Below are 26,139 nucleotides of genomic sequence, written 5' to 3' on the forward strand. Positions count from 1 at the left end.
TACAGTATAATCTATGTAAAAGTATATTAAAACACCAAATGTATTTGCAATTTCTACATTTTTATAATCATGTATTATATATTTACTGTATGTAAATAATAAATTATTTACATAATAAATAATATCCTAAGTTAATTTTGCATTTTAAAAAACAATCCTTGACTAGATTTTAGCCCTAAATCTGGCATTAGTTAGCCTCAGCATCCTTACCTGAAAAATTCTGTCATGCTCTAGGCAACTAACGTAGTGATCCTTTTAGAAGGTGATAAGGCAATGAGGAAAGGGAAGGTTTAAGGGGAGAAAACAACACTCCTGAAGTAAAGGAGGAAAAGTTCAGTCGAAAATGAGCCCACAGCCTCCTCTCCTCACCCCATTGCCTCTCCTCCTTACCAAACTCTGTTCTGAGCTAGTAAAACCAAAAAACCGTAATAATTTTTGCAAAGGCTTGGAAAAATTAACCCCCAACAGTCTTTCCGGTATTGCTTTTACAACACTTTTAATCTGCCAAATGAACTAAAAGTGTCTTTCAGGCAAAAGTCACTAATTAGGTCAACAAACTCTGGGTCGCCTGTGTTTTCCTTTTGTGGACGTCATTATGCAACGGTCCTAGTTGAGCAACTTGCAATGGTGAGAGTCTTGGCCTTACATCCCTTTCATGCCTAAGTCCGGTAAACAGAGGGTGAACTTTATTTAGCTGTTTCACTCTTCCTGGAAGGGAGCCTAAATTTCACCACAGGAAAGCAAGTAAAGGCGGCTCTGACTTATGATAGTTCAATTTATAATTTCTTGATCTTATGATGGTGGAAAAGCTGTAAGATTCAGAAGAAATCATACACAGTTTGGAATCTTAATCCTTTCCTGGGCTATATGCAGTATGAAAGATGCAGTGTAATACTCTCTCCTCGGTTTTGAAGCTTCTAATCACTTAACCAGTCAGGAGGGTAAACCACCTATACACTTAGAATCAGTTTTTCACTTTCAGTACAGTAATCAATAAACTACCTGAGATAATCAACACTCTATTGTAATATAAGCTTTGTATTTGATGATCTCTGCCCAACTGCAGGCTGATATAAGTATTCTGAGCACAGTCTAAGGTAAGCTAGGCTAAATTGTGTTGAATAGGTTAGCTCTATGCAGTGCATTTTCGACTCATATTTTCAACTTCCCATGAGTTCTCAGGATAGAACCCCATTATAAGTGGAGGGAAGATCTGTAAAAAGGATAGGCAGGTGGGAGGAGTGGGGAGACTGTGCGCCGAAACAGCGGGAGAGAGAGCAGCGGAAGAGAGAGCAGCGGAAGGAGGGGACGAGGGGGCGTGCAGTGACAAAGATGGTGTCAGAATTGAGTACTGGTGGCCGCAGTTTCTGTGAATGACCTCAGAATCCAGCCGAGCAACCGGATGGCTGGGAGGGAGACAGAAGATGGGGTGAAGACCTCCGAGTGGGGGTGGGGGGCGTGGTTGTTTTCAGTAAACTGAAAAGTACCGGGAAGAGAGGAAATGAGGCCAGCGATTTCGCGAGCTGCCGAGATGCTCTTCAATGAGCTCTGCAACTTTTCAAAAAAGACAGAAACTGCTTCATAAAGAGCACGATCTTGTTAGCGTATAAACTGCACCCCCACTTTCCGACCTTTCTTCTGCGGACGTCTACTACCTCTAGGCTTACCCGCAAAGGAGGGGCAGGGACAACCTCCAAAATTACCAGACTCTTTTAAGACTCGGCTTGAGAAACTACAAGTTCCAGGTTGCAGCGCTGACTCCGCCAAACACGTCAATACCCGCCAGAGAAACTACAAATCCCAGGATGCAATGCTGCCTCGGACCCACCCACCCCCCGCCGACCCCCTCCACTCCCTGCACCGCTTCAAGGATGAGGTCCCTTTGGAAATCAGATTAGGGTCGGCGCTGCATGCTGGGAATCAGAAGACCCAAAACAGGATTGGCTGAGACTTTTCCCGGCACCACCGCCCTCGCAGGCTGGCCCGCGGGAGAAGGGAGGGAGGCGCTGCGCACTTCCTGTAGACGCCGGCAAGCAACAGCCTCGGCGCGTCTCCGCCTCACCAGGTACTAATCTCCCGCGCGTAGAAGGCATCTGTGACCCAGCGGAAGTGATTCCTCTTGCTGCCCCGGAACCCGCGGCGGCAGGCAGCTGGGGGTGGGGGGGCGGCCCTGGTGTAGGGTCTGTGGCGGTGCGCGGGGACCCGGTGCGGTGGCTGCGGTGGCTGCGGAGCTGACGAGTGAGTCTCGGGCTGGGGTGGGAACGGAGCACTGGGCCCGCGTCGGGGACCGGGGAGGCTCGTACTGGGTGCTCTCGCCATCCCACTTCCCACCCCTTCCCATTTGGGCGGGGAAGGAACGGAAGCTTAACCTTCCCTAGCCGCTTCGGCTCCTGGCTTGGGGGAGGGGAGAGGAGGGCGGCGGGACCTTCCCTGGCGCCGCTCGGTGGGCTTGGAAAAGGGAGGAAGGAGGGGCGGCGGCTGGCGAGCCTGGGCCTCTTCGGGGCTGAGCGCGAGGAGGGTGGAGTTAGGAGCATGGCAGCCCTGTCGCTTTTCTTTTTTGCCTTCCCCGGGTGCACTCAGGTTCGTTCTTTCCTTGGAGTCAGTCCCCAGCCACAGAAGAGGGCCCTCGCTCTTTCCTGTAGCGGGACCCCGAGAACTTTACCTTCGGGGCAACTTGTTGGGAGATCTCTGCCCGACTTGGTGGTTTGGGTCTGTCGGGCATCTGCCGCCCAGTCTTATCTGATAGAGGCATCTAGTGTCAAGTACGGTGGCCATTAAGTTTTCTCCTGTAGACCTCTTTAGTATAGTTTATGGAGTTCGAGTTATTAGTGAGAGCATTTCTACTCTGCGTCGCCTTCAGTATAGAAAACAATCGAAATCTTTCATTAGAGTTTTAAAACCTTATTTTCAGACTGCCAAATTTGCTTTTTGCTCGCCAGGTAGTTTTACTGCTTTGTTTAGTGGACTAAAATGAGACATTTCTGATCTCGTTTACATTGTAATTGTGGTATAATTCATGATGTTGAAACATCGCTGTTCACACGTGGATTCATTCAGTTAGGAAATAAAATGGCAAAGAGATCGTGGATATTAAGTGCTTATTGCCAGTGATGATTTTGGCCTCATAATTTTTAAATGACTGTCCTTTTTTCTTTAAGTATGAGATCGACCTAATAACCAATAACTATCATTCCAAGGTGTGTGTATATATATATATAAATTTATTTCAAATGGAAGATGTTAGTTTCATTGCATTATGGTAATTCTGTAATATGATTAGGCAATAGTTTGTAGTCAGAAGTTAGAGTCAGTTCTATATGTCAAGTTCTAAAGTAGTATTTGTATCTTATAAATTGCTTTCTTGGAATTTTTTTTTTGGCAGATTTTTCGGTATTAGAAAATAATCTGAAAAGTCTTTGTATTTACACTGGTATGTATTAATGCATTTTAGCTAATCCGTCCTAAATGTTTACTGTTCCATTATTAAATAAGATCAGAAAAATCTCATCAGTGATTTCAAGCTTTGGTGATTAAGAAAACTATAGTACCATTCACTCAAATATTTATTGAGCGTCTTCATCTTCTATATGTTAGGCACTATATATGAAGCCTGCCCTCTTGGAGCTTGAGGAAAGAGACTGTACATTAAGTAAGCAAATATAGTTTCAGATGGCGATAAGTGTAAAGAGAATATAACTAGATTTAGAGCTAGATTAAGTTAGTGTGACTAGGGTGGGAATGTGTAATTTTGAAAGAGAAGTGCTCAAGGAAGACCCACTTCTCTGAAGACTTAATGTTTTGCCTGGAGACCAAAATAATGAAGATCTGAAGGAAGAATTTTCGAGAGAGCAATAACTGCAAATTCATACACCTTAAGAGAAATGAACTTGAACCATTACAATACTTAGAAGGTCAGTGTGGCTGGAGCATAAGGAAGAGTGATGGGAGATGAGAGCAGAATGGTTAGCAAGCAGTAAATGAAATGGAACTTTATTGTCTTTGTTCTGTTTGTAATGAGAAGCCATTGGAGGATTTTGTGTAGGGGAATGCTTTTGATGATTAACTGCTGAGTGGCAAACTGAGTTGGAGGAAAGTGGAGAAACCAGCTCCTAAGGCAACTTGTAGTAGTTCAGTTGAGCTGTGGTAGCTTGAACTAGAGATATAGAGTTGGAGGTGAGAAGCAGTCTGATTCAGAGTATAATTTGAAGATGGAGCCAAATGGGTCTTACTAACCCCAGGACAAAAAATCTGGAAGAATCACCTTGTTTTGCCCAAACATCTGGGTGAACAGTAGCACCATCTCCTGGGGAGGGTGCCCCGGTTTCTAAGCAATAAAGCTGGAGTTCTGTATAGAGTGTACTAAATTTGATTATATTATACAGCTCAGAATATGTGCGGTAGTAGGCAATAGGATAGCCCTACTGTTGCTCAGAGCAGAAGTCAGGCTCTGGAGATAATCCTTGAGTCGTGTTTTATAGGTGGTGCTTAAAACTACAGACCAGAGGACATCAAGAGTATTGATGGAGAAGAGGACAGATGGCTGGGAAGGGAGCAAGAGGGTGTGGCATCTGTAATGCTAGTGGAAGAAAAGAGGTTGGAGTCAACTATAAAAGAGTAAGAGGAGGACTAAAAATTGACCTAGTGACTGAGTAGTTGAAATGTGACAAGAGCACTTTGATTGGATTAGTAGTCTAAAAAAACTGATTATTGTGGGTTATGGAGAAGTGGGTGGTCCTGATGATGTTACAGCGTTTGATGTGTTGATGGGAATAGGGGCAGAGCAAAGTTCTTGGATCACTGTGGTAGGAAGGATGATTTTTATACAGCTTTTGAAACAGAAAAATGGACAGAGTATATGGTATATAGGTATGCAGATAGGATGAAGGTGGAAAAGACAAGGCATTTGAAGTGATTTGTTCTGTTTTCTTGGTGAAATAAGTGAAGTTGTTAGGGTAGGGAGGAGAGGAGTATGGAAGGTTTAAGAGACGCTGTAAATTTTCTGAGTAGGAAAGCCAGTTAACTGTAGTTAAGGGGATCACTGTGATATCAAGTCCCTGTTTAAAGTGTGTGGCCATAGATTTAGAATAGAGACCAGTCAAAATGGTTGTGACTTTTCTTTAGCCAGTTCAGCTTTTTATTTGAGGCCTGAGCTGGGTGGAGAATTGGGATTGGCCAGGATTGGGATTTTGAGTGGGTTAGGACGGAGGAGCCTGGTAGGCCGCTGTCTATGGGGTCGCACAGAGTCGGACACGACTGAAGCGACTTAGCAGCAGCAGCTACATCAGAGGAGGGGCAGGGAGTTAAGGAGTATAAAGACTGTGAGGTGTGTATGGTGCCAGTCCTCATGTTAACAGTGGAGTGAAGCAAGCTCTGGCTTTGCTTTGCATTTGTTTTTTATTTTTAGTCCATCGTTGAAAGGTTTTTATAGTGCATAGAATGTATAATTGTTGTTGTTTAGTCATTAAGTTGTGTCCCATTCTTTGGGACCCCAAGGACTGTAGCCTGCCAGGCTCCTCTGTCCATGTGATTTCCCAGGCAAGAATACTGGAGTGGGTTGCCATTTCCTTCTCCAGGGGATCTTCCCAACCCAAGGACCAAACCCCTGTCTCCAGTATTGGCAGGCTGATTCTCTACCACTAAGCCACCAGGGAAGCCCTTTTGCTCATGTGTTTTAGACTAAGACAAAGGAGTTTGGAGATCATTGCCAGAGAGGGAGATTAGGTTGGTTACAGGATGTGGCAGACAAGACGGCCTTGGTGGAACACGCAGCACTCTGGAGCTCTTCAGTTCTTTGCTGTGTGGGAGGCACTCGGCCTAATAAAGATGAGAAATTGGGAATTACGGGCACTTGTAGAGGGAGGGTGAATTTCAGATGGGTTCAGTCATAAAACAGTAGAGCTGGAAGGGACTTTAGACACAGTTTAGTCCAGTTTCCTCATTTAGGAGATGAAGAAACAGAAGTCTTATTACTTAAACCTATCTGAGTCTCAAGATAGAAAAAAAAAATTTTTTTTTAAATGTTTCAGCTGTGTTGCGTGGCCTGTGGGATCTTAGTTCCTTGACCAGGGATCGAACCCATGTCTTCTGCATTGGAAACTCAGAGTGTTAACCACTGGACGACCAGGGAAGTCCCAGAATGAGAATTTTATATCATCCTGAGATATAAATTCAGCAACACTATAAACATTCTAGGCAATATATTCTAATGTCTTTTTACAAACTAGAATTGTGTAACTTCTGTCAACTTGTATTAATGGCCAAAGCCTCTCTAATAACATTCTATAATTTTTGGTTAATGTAATTTACTTCATTTTTCAAATTAATCATATTCTTACATATTGTTGTTAAGAACAAATTATCAGGCTAACTGACCATTGTTTCCTTCAAAAGCAGCTTAGTTCCACATACTTGTTTTTTAAAAATCTGTTTTAAATCATAGTTTTTCTGAATAACTAGAAATAACTAGTACTTTCAGACATGTATTTCAATGCTCTTTTTTTTTAAAAAAAATTGAAGTGTCATTGACCTACATTACCTACATTAATACATTAGTTTCAGATGTACAGCATGTGCTGTGCTTAGTCGCTTAGTTGTGTTGAACTGTTTGTGACCCCTTGGACTGTAGTCCACCAGGCTTCTCCAGGCAAGAATACTGGAGTGGGTTGCCATGCCCTCTTCCAGGGGATCTTCCCTACCCAGGGATCAAACCCAGGTCTCCCACATTGCATGCAGATTCTTTCCTGTCTGAGCCACCAGGGATGATTCAGTATTTCTATACATTACAAAATGATTACCACGATGGTAAGTCTAGTGCCATCTGTTACTATACAAAGATGTTACAATATTTGACTGTATTCCCCATGCTTTACGTTTTATCCACGTTTCATGACTCCAAACTGGAAGTTTGTTACCTCTTTTTTTTTTTTTTTAATTGAAGGATAATTGCTTTACAGAATTTTGTTGGTTTCTGCCAAATATCTATATGAATCAGCCATAGGTACACGTATGTCCCCTCCCAAGTTTTGTACCTCTTAATCTCCCTTCTCTGTTTGACTCATGGCTCCACCCTGTTCCTGTGTGGCAGCCACTGGTTTGTTCTGTGCGTCTGGTTCTGTTTTGTTACGTTTGTTCATTCATTTTGGTGTTTAGATTCCACATGTTAGTGCGATCATACAGTTTTTGTCTTTCACTCTCTGACTTATTTTACTTAGCGTGATACCCGTGTTGTCGCAGATGGCAAGATCTCATTATTCTTATGACTGAGTAATACTCTTTTTATGAGTAATCTTGTGTTGTGTATGTCCCATCTTTATCCATTCATCTGTTGATGGGCACTCAGATTGCTTCCATATCTTGACTATTGTAAATAATGCTAAAATGAATGCAGGGGTGCATGCGTTTTTTTGAATTAGCATTTTTGTTGACTTTAGAAAAAATCTGCAGAAGTGGAATGCTGGATCTATGGTAGTGCTATTTTTAATTTTTTTCTGTAGTGGCTGCATCAATTTACAGTCCTACCAATGCTGTTTAAGGGTTCCCTTTTCTCCACATCCTTGCCAGTGCTTGTTATTTATTCATTGTCCAAAATGATGATAGCCGTTCTGACAGGTCTCAAATGGTATCTTATTACGGTTTCAATTTGCATTTCCCTGGTGATTTTTGATGTTGAGCATCTTTTCATGTATTGTTTTACTATCTGTGTGTCTTCATTGGGAAAATGTCTGTTCTGGTTCTCTTCCCACTTTTCAGTTGGGTTGGTTGGGGGTTTTTTATTTTGAGTTTTAAAAATTCTTTAAATATTGGGTTGGCCAAAAAGTTCGTTCTTGTTTTTCCATAAGATGTTAACGAACCTTTTTGTTGTTGTTCAGTCGCTCAGTTGTGTCCTCCTCTTTTCGACCTCGTGGACTGCAGCACATCAGGCTTCCCTGTCCTTCACTATCTCCCAAACTTTGCTCAAGCTCATGTCCACTGAGTTGATGATGCCATCCAACCGTCTCATCCTCTGTCACCCTCTTCTTCTTCTGCCCCAGTCTTTCCCAGCATCCGGGTCTTTTTCAGTGAGTTGACTCTTCGCGGCAGGTGGCTCAAGTATTGGAGCTTCGGCTTTGGTCCACCCCATATTTTGGGTATTAACCCCTTATCAGACATACTGTTTGCAAACTTCTCCCATTCAATAGTTGGCCTTTTAATTATGTTGACAGTTTCATTTGTTTTGCACAAGCTTTTTCTTTAATTTGATATAGTCCCATTTGTTTACTTTTGCTTTGTTTTCCTTGCCTGAGGAGGCATATCCCCCAAAGTACTGCTAAGACCAGTGTCAAGGAATGTACTGCTATGTTTTCTTCTAGGAGCTTTATGATTCAGGTCTTCAGTTCAGTTCATTCGCTCAGTCGTGTCCGACTCTTTGCGACCCCATGAACCACAGCACACCAGGCCTCCCTGTCCATCACCAACTCCCAGAGTTCACTCAAACTCATGTCCATCAAGTCGGTGATGCCATCCAGCCATCTCATTCTCTGTCGTCCCCATCTCCTCCTACCCCCAATCCCTCCCAGCATCAGACTCTTTTCCAGTGAGTCTACGTTTAAGTATTTAATACACTTTGGAGTTTATTTTTGTATATGGTGTGAGAAAGTTCAGTTTTGTTTCTTTTGCATGTAAGCTGCCCAGTTTTCCCAACATCATTTATTGAAGAGGCTGTCATTTTCTCACTGAATATTTTTGGTTCTTTTATCATAGATGAATTGATCATGTAACTGTGGTCTCATTTCTGGGCTCTCTGTTCTGCCATTAATCTATGAGACTGATTTTACATACTGTTGGGATTACTGTAGTTTGTAGTATGGAGAAGGAAATGGCAGCCCACTCCAGTATTCTTGCCTGAGAAAGCCCATGGACAGAGGAGCCTGACGGGCTCCAGTCCATGGGGTCACAAAGAGTCAGACACAACTGAGCAACTAAGCATAGCATAGCATGCCTTCTGCATCATACATATAAGACTCCATTTATCACTGAGCGACTAAACAGCAGCACAGCAGCTTGTAGTGTACTTTAAAATTAGGGAACATGTTACCTCTGATTCTTTTCTTTCTCAGAATTGTTTTGGCTATTCAGGGTCATTTTTATATATTTTTCTGCAGAAAACATGAGTTTTAATAGGTGAGAAATCATTTATTTTGCATAAATGGCAAAAAACTATACCTATCATTCTTATCTGCTTTAAAAAAATTAAGTTTATCTTGGTGGTATTTCCATGTTTTTACATACATTTATTTAACTTAAGCCTTTTCACTGCCCCAGAATATTTCATAAGTTTATACTATTTTTGTTTCATAAAACCCATTTCCCCTCCCATTCAAATCATGGTTCTTAGCAAGTTTTAATGTTTTAGTTTTCATGTTGCCTTTGGAACCAAGCATTTTTATACGGGTCTGTGAGCTATTTGTATTTTTTTCTTCTGATGTTTCTAGAGTTCAGTGGGTTTTTTTTTTTAACATTTGGTTCTTTAATTGCTATTGTATTCTTGTGAGTAATAAGTTAGACATCTACAGAGCTGTATATTTGCAGCTATTGCCCTCATCTACTTAGCTAGTAAGAGAGTTCTGTGAAGATGGGGGAATACAAGATCAACTTACCGAATTGAAAAGGTTTACTTTAAAACACCAGCAATAGCCTTTCAGAAAGTATAGTATAAAACAGATCTCATTGATAATGGGAACTGTAAAGTACTAAAAGTAGACCTAACAAGAAATGTATAATCACAAAATGGGGACTTGCCCAGCTCTTTAGCAAAAGCATATTTATCACACTATTGTAATTAAAACAGTGGGGATGTTGGTCAGGTATAAACAAGATTGATGGAACAGAATACAATCTAGAAATCCGTATAATATAGTGTATGATAAAGGTAACATTTCAAATAAGGGATGGGCTGTTACAAGATCTTTTTGGTGTTCAATGAAACTAGGCTGAAAACTGACGAGTATAGGCCTTAGGCTCACCAGAATTTCTGTTTTTCACCAAAACATTTTTTAAAAAATGCTCAGAGTAATTTTATATATGACACTCTAAAAGCACAATGACATCAAGCCTTTGTTCATGTCTTCTTCCTAGAACTATTCTCAACCCACTGTTTAACCACTTCCTTTTACCTACCTAATTCCTATTTTGAAAACTCGCTCAGTTACATAGTAAATGTTCACACTGAGCTTTTGTAACTCCAAACTTAGATTTATATAGGTTATCTGTGGGTTAAGTCCAAATTTAATCATTTAAAGTATTTTAACTTCTTAGGTATCAGAGTCTATTCTTGTTGATGTTGATTTACTCTTTGTTAGTAATGGGGAGCTCCCTTTCCCACTCAACCTTTAACCCTGCATAAATTATGGCATTTGTTTACTATATTAAGAAGTCCGTAGAAAAGCCGTTGCTATCCAGAGGGCTTCTAAGGTGTGACTTTTCATGGTTGCTTAGCTACTAGTAGTTAAATAAACATCCTAAAGGTTTCACTCTGGAGATTTTTTAAAGAAAAGTTAACACTTGAAATTTTAGCTTTTCTAGCATTTTTTCCTTTTGTGTGTGTGTGTGTGTTTGTTTTTTAGGATGAGTACAAAGCAGTATGAACAGAAGAAATTAATAATGACCGAAAAAAATTTAAATTGCTAATTATTATTACCATAAAATGACATAGTACTGGTTTTAAATTTTAAATAACTAAGGATTTATATTGGCACCTGTCAGCAGTAGTCGAAAAGAAGTTTTAATAGGAGCCAGAATTTATCACCATGGCTTTATGGAATAATGGAAGGGAATGTGGGCTCTAAACCTGCTGCTGCTAAGCCACTTCAGTCGTGTCCGACTCTGTGCGACCCCATAGACGGAAGCCCACCGGGCTCCCCTGTCCTTGGGATTCTCCAGGCACGAACACTGGAGTGGATTGCCATTTCCTTCTCCAATGCATGAAAGTGAAAGTGAAGTCGCTCAGTGGTGTCTGATTCTTTGCGACCCCATGGACTGCAGTCTACCAGGCTCCTCTGTCCATGGGATTTTCCAGGCAAGAGTACTGGAGTGCGTTGCCATTGCCTTCTAGGTTTAAATTCTCATGTTGCCACTTAAGCTATGGAAGCCTTGAGCGAGTAGAGCAGCCTCTTAGTGTTTCCTAGTCTCTACAATGGTAATGACAGTTTCCCTGTGGAAGTATTGTTTTAAAATAAGATAATGTATGCAAGGCATTTAATACAGTGTTTATACTTATTAGACCCTCAACTTGGTAATAATGTTATATTGCCTGCTTTAGACATGGCCCTTTAAATATCTCCCTCCATTCTTGGAGAGTGTTCTATACTAACATTTAATTTTTACTCCTACTCTGTCACTACCTGGAAGGAATCATTCAGCCTCACTATATATCAGTGGTACCATTTTTTAAGGCGAGGGATTACATAGGTTTAGGGCTTCCCTGGTGGCTCAGATGATAAAGAATCTGCTTGCAATGCAGGAGCCCCATGTTCAATCCCTGGATTGGGACGATACCCTGGAGAAGGGAATGGCTATCCACTCCAGTATTCTTGCTGGGAGAATTCCATGGACAGAATAGCGTGGAAGGCTACATACAGTCCATGGGGTTGCTAAGAGTCAGACACAACTGAACAACTAACACTTTAACTTGACATAGGTTTATTGGTCAGGAATTTCTTAGAGAACAGGGTAATTAGGATATGCTGTTTTCCTGGCAATGTTATAAAAATAACGTTGGGACAAATAAAATCCTCCTTTGAAGAGATGCTGTTAAAATACAAATTGCTGAAAATATGAGCTCTTTTCCTTTAGCAGTCATTTCTTTTGTAAAATTTAAGATTTCTCAAAAATTAATTTTTAACTCCTTCATTGTTATTGGTAGCCTCTATGCAGAATGGATGGAACATGTGTTATGGATGTGCACATTTACCTAAGAAGAAGGCAGGCCTTATCTTTTTTATTCTCATGAAATTCACATCCTTGGGTTGATCATGTTGTCATTCATTTAGCAAATACTTGCTTTAGTGTCTGCCAGTGTCTAGCAGATATAATATACAAAGATGATTGAAGCCAAGAGTCTCTTTCAAGTTCAGTTCAGCGCCTAATGAACAACATCTGTATTTTTAAACTGTTGTCAGAATAGTTATCTTAAAAGGATAAGAGACAAATCTGTCTTTAGAATTCCCTGTCCTGCCAGTGATCTTCTTCTCTCAGATGTTCAGAAACTTGATACTCTTCCCTATTGTGGTGACTGGGAAATTTACCTAGCTGGGAAAATCCGAGTCCTTGCACTTGTAACACTGAAGGATGTATTAAATAATAATGGGCAAAAACATGTTATTCTGGCATTGATCTCAATATAGCATTGTTATATTTTTAGGAAACTACTAAAGTTCCTGTGGACGCAAAGTAGAATTTCATAAGAACATAATGGGTAAGTTATATAAAAGTAATTTTGTCTTTCAATTAGTTGAAGCTTCCTTCTCAAAGATAGACCTTCAGAGTCGGTGAATGCAAGTAAGAAAATAGAGTGGATTGAAAATTAGTTGTTTATATCAACAGCCATGTTTACTGTATATTTCTGAAAGGCAGATCAGTAACATTATTGTGCCAGATTTAATTTGTGATTGCTAGTGAGTAATTGTTACTTAAGAAATTAGAAACTCTTCTAACAGACATTGAAAATGGTTTCAGTTCCCCAAAAAAACCCAAAACCACTAAACGTATAAATTTAAATAATTGATAATTATTTTTATTTTTGTTCTCAGAGGTTGGCAAAAACTGCTAAAAATCTGTATGTTTGAATTGTCAGAGATTTAGAAGTTACTTGCATTTTTGAGTCCCCCAGCTTTTTACTATGAAAAATTGTAAGAATAATACACTGTGGCCTTTACCAATTAATGTTTTGCCATATTTGCTTTTCCTGTGTGTGTTTATATACCCATGTATACATACAAAAACACGCATAAGCCTTTTTGCCTGTATTATTTATTTAGTTGTACATGTAATACTCAAGGAGCCTCCCACGTGGTTCAGTGGTAAAGAATCTGCCTGCGATGCAGGAGCTACAGGAGACTCTGGGTCAGTTCCTGGGTTGGGAAGATCCTCTGGAGTAGAAAATGACAACCTTCTGTAGTATCCTTGCCTGGAGAATTTCATGGACAGAGGAGCCTAGTGGGCTGCAGTCGATGGGGTCACAGGGTTGGCCAACTGAGCATGCAGCACGTAAAATTCTATACTAAATACTTAAGCATGCATCTCCTGATTCAGTCCATATTCAAAATTTCAGTTTCTTCAATAGTGTTCTTCACAGTGGGTTTATTCTTTTTAAATCGAGGGTCCAGTCAAGGATTACTTTCTGTATTTATTTATCTCTTTGTCTCCTTTAAATAGTTTCCTACTTTAGAGATTGGATGAGGAGTGAAGTCTTAAATTTAGATTTGTCTGAATGGTTCCTCCCAATTAGATTCAGATTAAACAATTTTGACAATGGTAGAACATAAGTAATTTTGATATTTATTAATCTCAGTTTTAGGAATTTGTATTAACAGATGAAATGAGTGAATGTATGTTTGTAATTAAACAGTGCTTCAACTTCTGTACTTCTCACTAAGGCTTCCTCAGTTTTTAGAATAAGCCTTAAGATGTTTTCTTTCAAATATTGGTAATCATAAAAATTAAAATTCTGTCAATACAAACTTGTAAAGTTATATATGTGAGAAAAGATTATAAACAGATATATAAAAATACATAGTCCCTCAAAAAGTTACATTGCACAAACTCCTCTGGCTAAAGCCAGCATGGTGGCAGTGGAGGTAGTGCTAGCTACCTCACCTGTGTTTTGAATTTTTAAAGATGATACTTATCTATATTCATTACTTCAGTATTCATGCAATAATTTAAACTGATCAGTAAAACGTTTTGGTCATTTTTTATGCATCAAGAGTGAAATGCTAAGTAAAGAAAGCCCTAATTTTGAGAATATGGGCTTGTCAGAAGTTGCACTCACATGGCATACAAACATCTATTCCAAAACACAGTATGCATTTTATTTTTAAAATGAGTATTTCAAATGACAGATATAAAGTTGCACTATTTGAATGTTTTATTTTAGTCTTAAATTTGAATGTGCTGCCATGTTCACAAATTGTTACTATTCCCTTGAAAAATACTGGTACATGTTCATCTAAAGTAAACATCCTTGGGAGTTCCTTGGTGGTCCAGTGGTTAGGACTCAGCACGTTCCACTGCCATGGCCCAGGTTCAATCCCTGGTCGGGGAACTAAGATCCCACAAACTGTGCAGCTAAAATATTTAGAGACTAGTTATACAAGAAGTTAAAAACTTTAAATCTGGGCAAATGGTCCAGGTCTGAGTGATTCAAATACTAACTTTGGTGAACCTGTTTGTTTTTAATCCATTTTATGAGTCAGAAATCATTTTACTGCTTACTTACTTTAGATGGAGAAGAGAAAACCTATGGTGGCTGTGAGGGCCCTGATGCCATGTATGTCAAATTGATATCTTCAGATGGCCATGAATTTATTGTAAAGAGAGAACATGCGCTAACATCAGGAACAATAAAAGCCATGTTGAGTGGCCCAGGTAGGTACATTTCTTTATTTCCTCTTAATATAGTGTATCTTCACTTTCAATGTTTGATGAATGTGATTTAAGTTGAATTAAATAACTCATAACATAAAAAGAGATACAGTAACTATTCTAACATTAATTATTGCATGGTTATGTTGCATTCCCTGGTGGTTCAGATGGTAAAGCATCTGCCTGCAATGTAGAAGACCCGGGTTCAATCCTTGGGTGGGGAGGATCCCCTGGAGAAGGGAATGGCAATTCACTCCAGTATTCTTGCCTAGAGAATTCCATGGACAGAGGAGTCTGGCAGGCTACAGTCCATGGGGTCGCAAAGAGTCGGGCATGACTGAGCAGCTAACACTTTCACTATGTTGAATTGGGGGGAAAATGGCATCTGCTAGTTCCTGTTTTCAGTTATTTACTGCAGTTTTATTAAGACCAACTTGATTATTTTGTAACAGGAAGGATCATTTCCCTGTGTTAGTTTCTGTGGTGAGTTCACCACAGAAGGACTATGGTGATTTGTGCTCCTGGTTACATGTGAAGTTTATATAAGTTCAGTTCAGTTCAGTCGCTCAGTCGTGTCCGACTCTCCGCGACCCCATGAATCACAGCACACCAGGCCTCCCTGTCCATCACCAACTCCCGGAGTACACTCAAACTCATGTCCACAGAGTCGGTGATGCCATCCAGCCATCTCATTCTCGGTCGTCCCCTTCTCCTCCCGCCCCCAACCTTTCCCAGCATCAGAGTCTTTTCCAGTGAGTCAACTCGTCGCATGAGGTGGCCAAAGTATTGGAGTTTCAGCTTTAGCATCAGTCCCTCCAATGAACATCCAGGACTGATCTCCTTTAGAATGGACTGGTTGGATCTCCTTGCAGTATAAGGGACTCTCAAGAGTCTTCTCCAACACCACAGTTCAAAAGCATCGATTCTTCGGCGATCAGCTTTCTTCACAGTCCAACTCTCACATCCATACATGACCACGGGAAACTGCCTCCCAAATATCTGTTCTTAACATTTTACCTCAAGAAAGTTTTTCTTGAGGATTGGAATTTCTGGAGCATACAGTAATTCTATGCTTAACTCTTAGAGGAAATGCTGAACTGTTTGCACTGTGGCTGAACCATTTTACATTCCTACCAGCAATGTATAGGGTTCTACTTTCTCCACATCCTCCCTGACATTGTTTATTTTCTATTTTTCTGATTCTAGCCATCTTAGTAAGTGTGAAGTGGTATCTCTTTACTTTGTCATTTGGATTAGCATCTCCCTAATGACTTAACGATGTTAAACATACCTTTATGTGCTTTTTGGTCATTTGTATATCTTCTTTTGAGAAATATCTGTTCAATTCTGTTGCCCTTTTTTTTTAAATTATACTTTTATTTTGAGGTATTTGTAGATTCACATGCAGCTTATAAGGAATAATACAGAGAAATTTCACTGTGCCATTTATCCAGTTTCCTCCAGTGGTAACATCTTGCAAAGCTATTGCACAATTTCAAAACCAAGGTACTGACACTAATATAGTCATGATACAGAACATTTCCATCCTCCAAAGGATCTCTCATGTTGCCCTTGTACAGTCACAAACACAATTCCCTCCCCCATCACCAATCTCCTCCTTAACCCCTGGAAACCACTCATCTGTTCTCCATTTTATAATTCTGTCATTTCAAGAATGTTAAGTTGAATCATATGGTACACAACCTTTTGGGATTACTTTTTCATTTAGCATAATTATCTGGAGTTTATCCAGGCTGTTGCATATATTCATACTTTGTTCTTTTTCATCACTGAGTAGTATTCCATGCTATGGATATACTGCTGCTGCTGCTAAGTCGCTTCAATCGTGTCCGACTCATGCGACCCCATAGACAGCAGCCCACCAGGCTCCTCTGTCCAAGGGATTTTTCAGGCAAGAGTACTGGAGTGGGTTGCCATTGCCTTCTGTTGCCCATTTTTTAATTAACTTGTGTTTGTGAGTTCTTAAGGGTTCTTTTTAAATTCTGGGGGGCTTCCCTGGTAGCTTAGCTGGTAAAGAATCAGCCTGCAATGCAGGAGACCCCAGTTCAATTCCTGAGTTGGGAAGATCCCCTGGAGAAGGGATAGGCTACCCACTCCAGTATTCTTGGGCTTCCCTGGTGGCTCAGTTGGTAAAGAATCTGCCTCCAATGCGGGAGACGTGGGTTCGATCCCTGGGTTGGAAAGATCCCCTGGAGGAAGGCGTGGCAACCCACTCTAGTATTCTTGCCTGGAGAAGCTCCATGGACAGAGGAGCCTGGTGGGCTACAGTCCATGGTATCGCAAAGAGTTGGATATGACTGAGCAACTAAACACAGCACATAAATTCTGGACACTAGACCCTTACCAGATACATAATATGCAAATATTTTCTGTATTCTGTAGGCTGTGTTTTTTCTTGATAGTATCTTTTTTTGAGAGGGTTGCTGCATTGGACCTTCATTGCAGCACATGGAATCTTTGTTGCGTCATGTGAGATCTTTTGTTGTAGCACAGACTCTAGTTGTGGCATGTGGACTTAGTGGACTCAGTAGTTGTAGCGCTTGGGCTTCACTGCCCCACAAGCGTGTGAGATATTAGTTCCCCAGTCAGGAAACGAACCTTTATCCCCTGCATTGCAGGGCAGATTTTTTTTTTTTTTTCTTTTAAACTTTTAAAATTTGTATTGGGGTATAGCCAGTTAACAAACAATGTTGTGATCATTTCAGGTGAACAGCAAAGGAACTCAGTCATACATTTGCATGTATACATTCTCCCCCAAACTTCCTTTTCATCCAGGTTGGCAACGCAGAGTCTTACCCACTGGGCCACCAGGACAGTCCTTTGATAGTGTCTTTTGATGTACTAAACCTTTTTTTGTTTTGATGAAGTCCAATTTATTTTCTGTCTTGTTGTTTGTGATTGATGAGTCCTGTCTAAAAATCTATTGCCAAATTCAGTGTCATGAAGATTTACCCTTATGTTTTCTTATAAATTCTGTAGTTTAAGCTCTAACATTTAGGTCCTTGATATTGTTAATTTTTTATATAGTGTGAATCAGCTTCATTCTTTTGCATGTGGACATCCCAGTACTATTTGTTGAAGAGACCATACTTTACTCCATTGAGTGGTCTTGGCATCCTTGTTGATATCAGTTGACTGTAAGCATGTAGGTTTATTTGTGGACTCTAAATTCTTTCCTGTTGGTATATGTTTCTATCCTTATACTGGTCTAGCGCTGTTTTAATTTCTGCAACTTTGTAGTAAGTTTTGAAATTAGGAAGTGTTAGGCCCCTAAACTTTTTCTTTTTCAAAATTGTTTTGGCTATTTGGGATCCTTTGCAATCCGTTTTTTGTATTTTTTACTATGGAAATTTTAAAACATAACTCAGATGTGGAGGAGATAGCATAACATACCTTCCTGTACCCATCAAGCAGCTTCGGTCGTTATCAGTATTTTGCCAATCTCGTTTATCTATTCTGACTTTTTTTTTAAGAGTATTTCAAGCAAACTCCTGACATAACACTATTTCACTTGCAGAAGTCTATGATTGTTCCCCTGCGAACTCTTTTTTTTCTTTCCTTGTCTTACTAGAGACAAGGTTATTTGTATAATGTAGACATCCAGATTAGACTAAGTCATGTGTCATCTTGAAAACTCATAATTAGAACTCTGGAGGCTTGATTAAAATCCAGTTCATCTCTCTAACGAGAATATAGGTAGAACTCTTGTATTCATGTTGTATTGTGATTGGTCCATGAGCAGTTCCCCAGTCAGTTTTTCATATAATAGTTTTAGCATTCACTGGGGCTATTGCTGAAATTTACTTCATTCAGAATTTATAAAACAGGGATTTTCTAATTCTGTCATTTCTTCTGCATTTATTACTTAGAATTCTCCAATAAAAAACTGTTTGATTACCTTGAAGTACAGTCTGTACCGGGGAGGGGGATAAACACTTGATTTTTTTTTTTTCCCTTGTAATTTCTCAGAGTAGCGAATTGGTTCTCCAGCATCTTCCAATAGTAAAGAATGTTTGTTTTGTTTGCATGTGTACATATATATTGCATATTTTTCAGTCCTGTGCAGTCATTTTTACTGATGTTCAGATTGCTCCATTTGCTGCATTTTTATGCCAGATGGGGCACATCAAGTTAGCTTCTGCGTCCTTGTGACATGGTTTTAATCTTGGATATCTACTGCTTTCTGTAATAACAAAAGTTCTCAGGTTCATTCTGTACATAATTTCTCAATCCTGAAAACAACTTTTTCTAAAGAGCCCTGATTTTTTTGTTTTTGGTTGGTTGGGGTTTTTTTTTTTAGTGGAAAATGGTACTTAGAGACCCCGCCCTGGGTGCTAGCAGTACTCGTTGCTCCTGAGTTGAATTGCTTTTAGACTTTTCTTCTAGACAGAACTAGCATGTACTTGAGGGGGGAAATTCATGAATGCCAACAAAATCTTAGTTAAAACTTTAAGATTAGAGAATTTTGGCTTCTTTAATAGGCCTGATCTCCTTTAACCTAAAACCAACTTTCATGTGAACATTCGTGTACATGTAAAGGAATGTAATACTGATACATGCACCTTCAAAACATTATATTAAGTGAAAGAAGGCAGACATGAAAGATCAAATGTTGTATAATTCCATTTGTATGAAATATCTAGAATAGATGATTTCATAGAGACGGAAAGTAAATTGGTGTTTTCCAGAGACTCTGGGGTATGGGGGGAGGTGGGAAATAATTGCTTAAAGAGTGTTTGCATGTGTGCTCACTTGTTCAGTCGTGTCCTATTTTTGTAACCCAACAGATCATAGCCCATCAGGCTTCTCTGTCCATGGGATTTTTCAGGCATGAATACTGGAGTGGGTTGCCATTCCTACAATAGGGGATCTTCCCAACCCAGGGATTGAACCTGGGTCTCCCACACTGGCTGGAGAATTTACTGCCACCTGGGAAGCCCTGCTTAAAGGGTATAAGGTTTTATCTGGGGTGACAAAAATGTTTTGGAACCAGATAAGAGTAGATGGCTGCTCAGCACTGTGAATGTACACTGAATTACACATCTTAGATGGGGACTTTTATGTTACCTGCATTTCACCTCAAAAAAAAAGCACTAATGTTGGTCTAGTGTCAAAGACTTAACAACTGCCTGTTGGTAATATTTCATGCATATGTTCAAACAAGCGAGTTGTAGTTATTGGGAAATAAAAGTTAACTTCATTGCTGTGAATTATTTGTTGACTCCTCCTTTCCTTTCTCCTCATCCCAGCCTACCCCTAACCAGTAGATGTTAATAGAAAACTTTTAAAATACTCTTTTCTCAGAAAGTACACTTTTCTGTCTTTTTTTATTCACTGCACAGTGCTAATGCTAGACGGTCAAGAAAATATTTTATCCCAGTAGTAAAGGCTAAATTATCTTAAGTTTATATAGCTAAAGAAATTTTTAGAGATCACTAAAAGCACTTTATGAACTGTTGTTAAAGGGAAATATAATGGCTTATGAGATCTCATTAACATGATCATGTTTTTAAAAACGAAAGAGGAAAACAGTGGATTTACTTCCTTGAAAAGATTTTTTTTTAATTAGTGTTTCACTTATTGTTTATATTTACATGGCAACATAGGACAGAGCTCCTGATTATCCAGAAGTACTCAATTCCCTAGACTATGGTCCCCAACCTTTTTGTCGCCAGGGACCAGTTTTGTGAAAGACAGTTTTTCCACAGACTTGGGGGCTGGGGTGGGGGAGTGGTTTGGGGATGAATCGTGCCTTACATCTAATGTGCTCATTATTTCTGTTATTGTGTCAGTTCCCCCTCAGATCATCAGGCATCAGGTCCTAGAGGTTAGGGACTCTTGACCTAGACTAAATCTTCTTAATAAAGGTTTTTTATGTTTCTGCTCAGAAATCAGAGCTAGCTACTTCATTTGATGCAGGTTGGGTTTATCCTTTTTGCATTGTATTAGTCAGCCATAACAAAATATCAGTGACTGGATGATTTAAACAGAAATTTAGTTTCTCACAGTTCCAAAGGATGGGAATAAAGATTTGGCAGGGTTAGTTTCTTCTGGGGCCTCCCTTCTTGCCTTGTAGACAACTGCCTTCTCCCTGTGTCTTCACATTGTTGTCTAACCTCTGTGTGTCTGCAACCTAACCTCCTGTTCTGATAAGTGAAAGTCTCTCAGTCGTGTTCGACTCTTTGCGACCCCATGGACTGTAGCTTGCCAGGCTCCTCTGTCCATGGAATTCTCCAGGCAAGAATACTGGCGTTGGTAGCCGTTCCCTTCTCCAGGGGATCTTCCCAACCCAGGGATTGAACCCAGGTCTCCCTAATTGCAGGTGGATTCTTTGGGCTATAAGTATATATTTTACTTTATAAGATAGTGTCAGACTTTTCCAAAGAGGTTGTACTGTTTTACATTCTATCCGGCAATGTCTGTAGAATTTAAGTTTCTTGCCATATTTTATTTTGGGGAATTATAATTTACTTTATCTCTTTCTCCATGTTTGCGAGTAGATGCTCAGTCATCTCTGACTCTTTGCAACCCCACGGACTGTAGACTGCCCTGTCCATAGTGTTTTCCAGGCAAGAATACTGGAGTGGGTTGCCATTTCTTACTCCATTCTCCAAATGACTGGAGGTTTCTTGTTTTGTTTTACTGGATTAGCACTTTAGTGATAAAGTTATGAATTTTCAAAGAGTCAAAATTCTCTTTGCAGATGAACAAGGTGGAAGTCTAAAGTCAAAACATGTCATGAGAAGTTCTGATAAGGATGCCAGTCAAGTTGGTCCAGGGCCTTAAATACGTGTCTCCAAATATAGTCCCATTTGGAAATATTGGGAGTTAGGAATTTTGGAGGAACATAGGAATTTGGAGGAAAACACATTTCAGCCGATATATCACAAATTCCTTTTCTTTTCCAGGTCAGTTTGCTGAGAATGAAACTAATGAAGTCAATTTTAGAGAGATCCCTTCACATGTGCTATCGAAAGTATGCATGTATTTTACCTACAAGGTTCGCTACACTAACAGCTCCACGGAGATTCCTGAATTCCCAATTGCACCTGAAATTGCACTGGAACTGCTGATGGCTGCGAACTTCCTAGATTGTTAAATAAAATAAATTATAATAAACTGTTAACTCTTTTTCAGTATTTAATACCTATAGTTCAGTTAGTAATTTTTTCATATATAGCATGTTGCCTGTGTGCAGTTGAACTTTAAAGTTCATTGCAAAGCAGATTATTTTCTGTTCTTTTGCATAGCAGTCAGAGTTGAAGTTTGTTTGCTACATCAACAAATTAAGGACATTTTCACAAATTGAGAAATAAACAAATATACCAATTCGTAGGTGGTTTTGCCTTATCCTTTGGATGTGATTTTTTAAAATTAGAGAAGTGATGATACAGTAAATGCTGAAATTTAGGCATAAATTGAACATGTTCTACAGGTAAATAATGGGGCTATGTATTTTTATGTTTTTAGTGTTTTTTTAAAAAAACCTATTCTGATCTTATAGCTGTCCTTAGCATTATTAGAGTTATGCAGTTGCATATAATTGCATTATAAACATGTTTATAACTTAGCCAAAATATTGATTTTTATAACTGTCAAAGACATGAGAGTTGAAATTTCTTATGTGTCTTTTGATAAACTGCAGTATTGTTTTAAGTGTATCTTGTCTTTTTGTTTATTGCTACAATTTAAGAACTTTATTTAAAATCAGTTTTGGAAGAGTACTGGGTACAGCTTTTGGAGCAGGAACTTTTTGAACTATAGCCACATGGTCAACAAGTATATTACACGTGCATTTGGTTTCATGTACATTGTGCATTTCAGCCAATCCAAAGTATTGTACTTTCATTGACTATAAAGTTTCCTTTGCAATATTCATTCTTACATAGTCCCTTTAGGTACACTTCTCATTATTTAAATATGCTTTAAAAGACTAATGAACTTCATCTACGTCCTAAGAACAAGACTTCTCTGAACTATTTTAGTCTTCCTCCATTCAGCTGAAATGTTATAAAATACTAAAACCTGAAGAGATGCAGTGCAGATCTTATAATGCACTTTGATACAGTTTATCATCTTCTGTTAACCCATTTCCCAGTAGACAGGATGTTGTAATCTGGGTCTTCTGCTGAAGTCAAACTTACAAAAGAGGCCTTTCAGCTTCTATACTAAGACAAAAAAATTTTTTTTAAGAACTATAAGAGTGTCTCTGCTTAGTCATGGGAAAAGAAGCACTAGAGTTGGATTTACTATAGTCTTTATCTTAGTAGTAAAACAAAGCTGTTACTACAGGGTCTATAAATTTAAATCTTCAGCTTACTTCTTTGAGACTGGTTTAATATGGACCAGTTTTTCGGGAACCTGCAAAGACAATAAACAACCAAGATCTATAAAAGTAATTTTTCCACTTAGAAGACCTAACATTGTACTTTCCAGCTTATTGAAAGCAATTAAATATAAATGTTAATTGCATATATTTTAGTAACTTCTTAAGACATACTGGTACATATTTTAGTATAGAAGATTATCAAGTACAAGAATTATGTTCTGCTACTTGGTGACAAATAATGCCAATTATTAGCCTAAGTGGTGATCTTAAAGGTCAAGGTAATAGCTAGAAAAATAAAATTTAACTTTGACCCATTTTAGTAGGTTACTTTGTACGTTAGATCCAGAAGTAACCTCAAGTTTAAAATATTGAAAAAGAACTGAAAGATTAGGAAAACTATGTATCTTGTGGCAAATGATACTTGCATGTTAATAAAGACTATTGACTGAAAGGTTTAATGAACACTTGGTGGTTGATCTTTTTAGCCTTAATTTTCTGTTTTTCTGAGGATGTATGAAACTATTTGCTTCAGTACATCTGTCACATGACTGAATAGTAGGAATTTTTATTTGGTTAAATTTAACCAATGATTTTTGATAGTATTGAAACCTTAACGGTTTTCCGACCTTGGTAATTAGTTTACTTTTTGAATTATGTGCAAATCTCCCTGATATTTTTTTTCTGCACAGAGAATAGCACCACAAAATCCTTTTGTTTTATTCAGTTAGTATTTCATTTTGTATTATCTAGATTAAGGGGAGCCTGGTGGGCTTCCATCTATGGGGTCACACAGAGTCAGACACGCCTGAAGTGACTTAGCAGCAGCAGTAGCAGCAGATTATTTATGCTTTTTAGATTGCTTATCTTTCTTACAATTATTATTGGCAGATAATAGTCTCCTCTTGAAGACCTGTTAATATTGAGAGATACTGCTTACTATAAGTGGTAAACTTAGCTCATGTTAAAGTAGAAATACGTTTAGAGACATCTTGCTATGTATGGAGCTGTCATCTTAGCTCTGAATCATTTTGCTAAATTTATTATTATTATTTCAAAATAGTACAGATATTCTGAGAAATACTGTAAAATTGCTGTTAAAGACTGAAGAGTATTTAACCCTCATAATTCCTACCTATGTAGAGGAAAATTCATACAAATTAATAAAGCTGGGATATATTTAGACTTAGCAGTGCTAAGTTGAGCCTCTATTTAGTTTTATCTAATTTTGGTAAAATATAAGATCTGGAAATCAATAGATGCCATCAATTTTATATATAGTGTTTTATTTGCAATTTTTAATCTGGTTTAATTCCGGGCTAGTCATATTTGTGCTAGGATTTTGTATTCCTATTAGATTAAACTCTTAAGTATTATACCCAGTGGTTTGTTGGTTTAAACAAATTATTAGTCTAAAAGATTCTGGTATATCATAGCACCAAACTAAGAGTTAAAAAGTCTAACGCGCTAATAAGCCATGTGATCTTGAGCAAGTGACTGGGTCTTAATTTCAAATCTAGGAAATTAGGAGACCACACTGATAGGGTGATGTTGGCCGCATTTTTAATGAACAAACAAGATGTGTTTGTTGATGTTGCTTAAATCCAAAGTTGTAACATTACAGATGATCAGAAGAATTATAAATGAGAAAAAAGCTTTCTTGCTGCATTTTCTTAGTAGCAGTCTATAAATTTCAATTTTTGCTGCTTTTGATTAGACATTAAATATTACACATCAGTACTAAATAAATTAACTAGATTAATTTAGAATCCTTGTTTTCTATTGCCTGCTATATAAAGAAAATTCCATTTTAGCTATGGTCATCATAACTATGGTCATCATTAACTTTGTGATACAAATGGAAATTTATATGCTGTTTCCCTACCAGTAATATGTGATGCCAGGTCAATCCAAAATTCGGTTTTCATTTATGCTCAAGTTTGTTAATTTATCCTGAATTAGATACATACATAATTTTTTACTTACACCATGTTTCTTTAGCTGAAAACAAGACTGTTTCAAAATGCCTTGTAGAATACTCCATTTCCTTTCTCCACATTCCCTCCCCCTGCACACACAGTTTTTTTAATTTGGAAAATTTTTAAATTGCTTTAAGGTAGAACTGGTCTTAATCTAGGACACAGCTGTATCAGTATTTGGAGTTTTACCTTCTTTCTAGATGCTTACATCATTTTTAATACAAAAGTGTTACATTTATCTAGATAAATATATATGCTAAAACCTTTATTTGTGACAGCATCTGTTGCTTCATTATTTACAGAAGTATGCATAAGATGTTAGCTTGTGATAAGAAAAATTCAAATTTCATGACTTTTTAACTCAACCAGAATTATCTAAAATTTTTCCATTTGAACCTTTTATAACATGAAGTAAAGCTTGTGATTAATTCTACCTATGCATACCAACTGGCCCAGGTCCAAAAAAAAATACATCAGAATTTTAACTAGGCATATGAAATTTTGATGCAAACTTACAAATGTATTTTTCTTTTGAATTAGTATATACTGTATTCTGCTCTTGAAAACTTCAAGAGTCTGTGCATCCATCTCAAGTATAATTTTGAATTGTAAAATACATTTTTCTTCAGACCATTAAAGACCATTTTTGTCTTTCCAGAATTTCATTCAGCTGTTTTTGAAAATGCATGTTTCTTTCTTTTCCTATAGCCACCATTTGAATCAGCCAATATATTCCTTTTTGATTTTTGTGTTAATGAGAATTAAAACAAAATGAGGATTTAATGAGGATTAGGTTAGTCCAAGGTTACAAGCTAATTTACAGTGAGATTCTAGACCCAGATCATAGTTCAGATTAGAACAAACATGGTGCTTAAGATTCTAGAAACATCCTATGCTACGTTCAGAAAAAGAAGTCATGTTAAGAGTTTTGAAATACAGAATATTGAAATGGTGGAATTAGGGTAGGGAGTTAATGCATGAGATGTGCTTATAAAATAAATGCTTTTTAAAGTATATGACATTTCTATCCAAATGAACATCATCCTTCACTTAGTAGGGCTATTGTTGCTCAAAAATGTTTCTGGAACTGACTTCAGAGCTTATAATAAATGTTCTTTTGAATAGCCTCAGTGGTGGGAGATGCTTTTCTTTCTTTTTTAGATTCTTTTCTTTAAATGTTTTGCAACAGTCAGT

The 26,139-nt window shown here is 38.4% G+C and overlaps 1 protein-coding gene across 3 annotated transcripts; it reads left to right on the top strand.

Moving 5' to 3' along the window:
* Window positions 1-1,539: 1,539 nt before the first annotated feature.
* Window positions 1,540-22,301, top strand: ELOC (elongin C). Of its 3 annotated transcripts, none has more exons than XM_055432615.2 (4): window positions 1,540-2,065; window positions 12,398-12,451; window positions 14,479-14,622; window positions 21,549-22,301. In XM_055432615.2, exons 2-4 carry the CDS (start codon window positions 12,448-12,450, stop codon window positions 21,737-21,739), a joined length of 339 nt encoding a protein of 112 aa, XP_055288590.1. In that variant the 5' UTR covers window positions 1,540-2,065; window positions 12,398-12,447; the 3' UTR covers window positions 21,740-22,301. The 3 variants fall into 3 exon arrangements, with proteins under 3 accessions (XP_055288590.1, XP_055288591.1, XP_055288592.1); XM_055432616.2 differs by lacking the exon at window positions 1,540-2,065 and adding an exon at window positions 2,085-2,238; XM_055432617.2 differs by lacking the exon at window positions 1,540-2,065 and adding an exon at window positions 2,484-2,580.
* Window positions 22,302-26,139: the final 3,838 nt, after the last annotated feature.

The sequence above is a fragment of the Moschus berezovskii genome, chromosome 16 (assembly GCF_049115385.1).
Source record: "Moschus berezovskii isolate FMDL1 chromosome 16, NW_MosBer_1.0, whole genome shotgun sequence".
NCBI lineage: Eukaryota > Metazoa > Chordata > Mammalia > Artiodactyla > Moschidae > Moschus > Moschus berezovskii.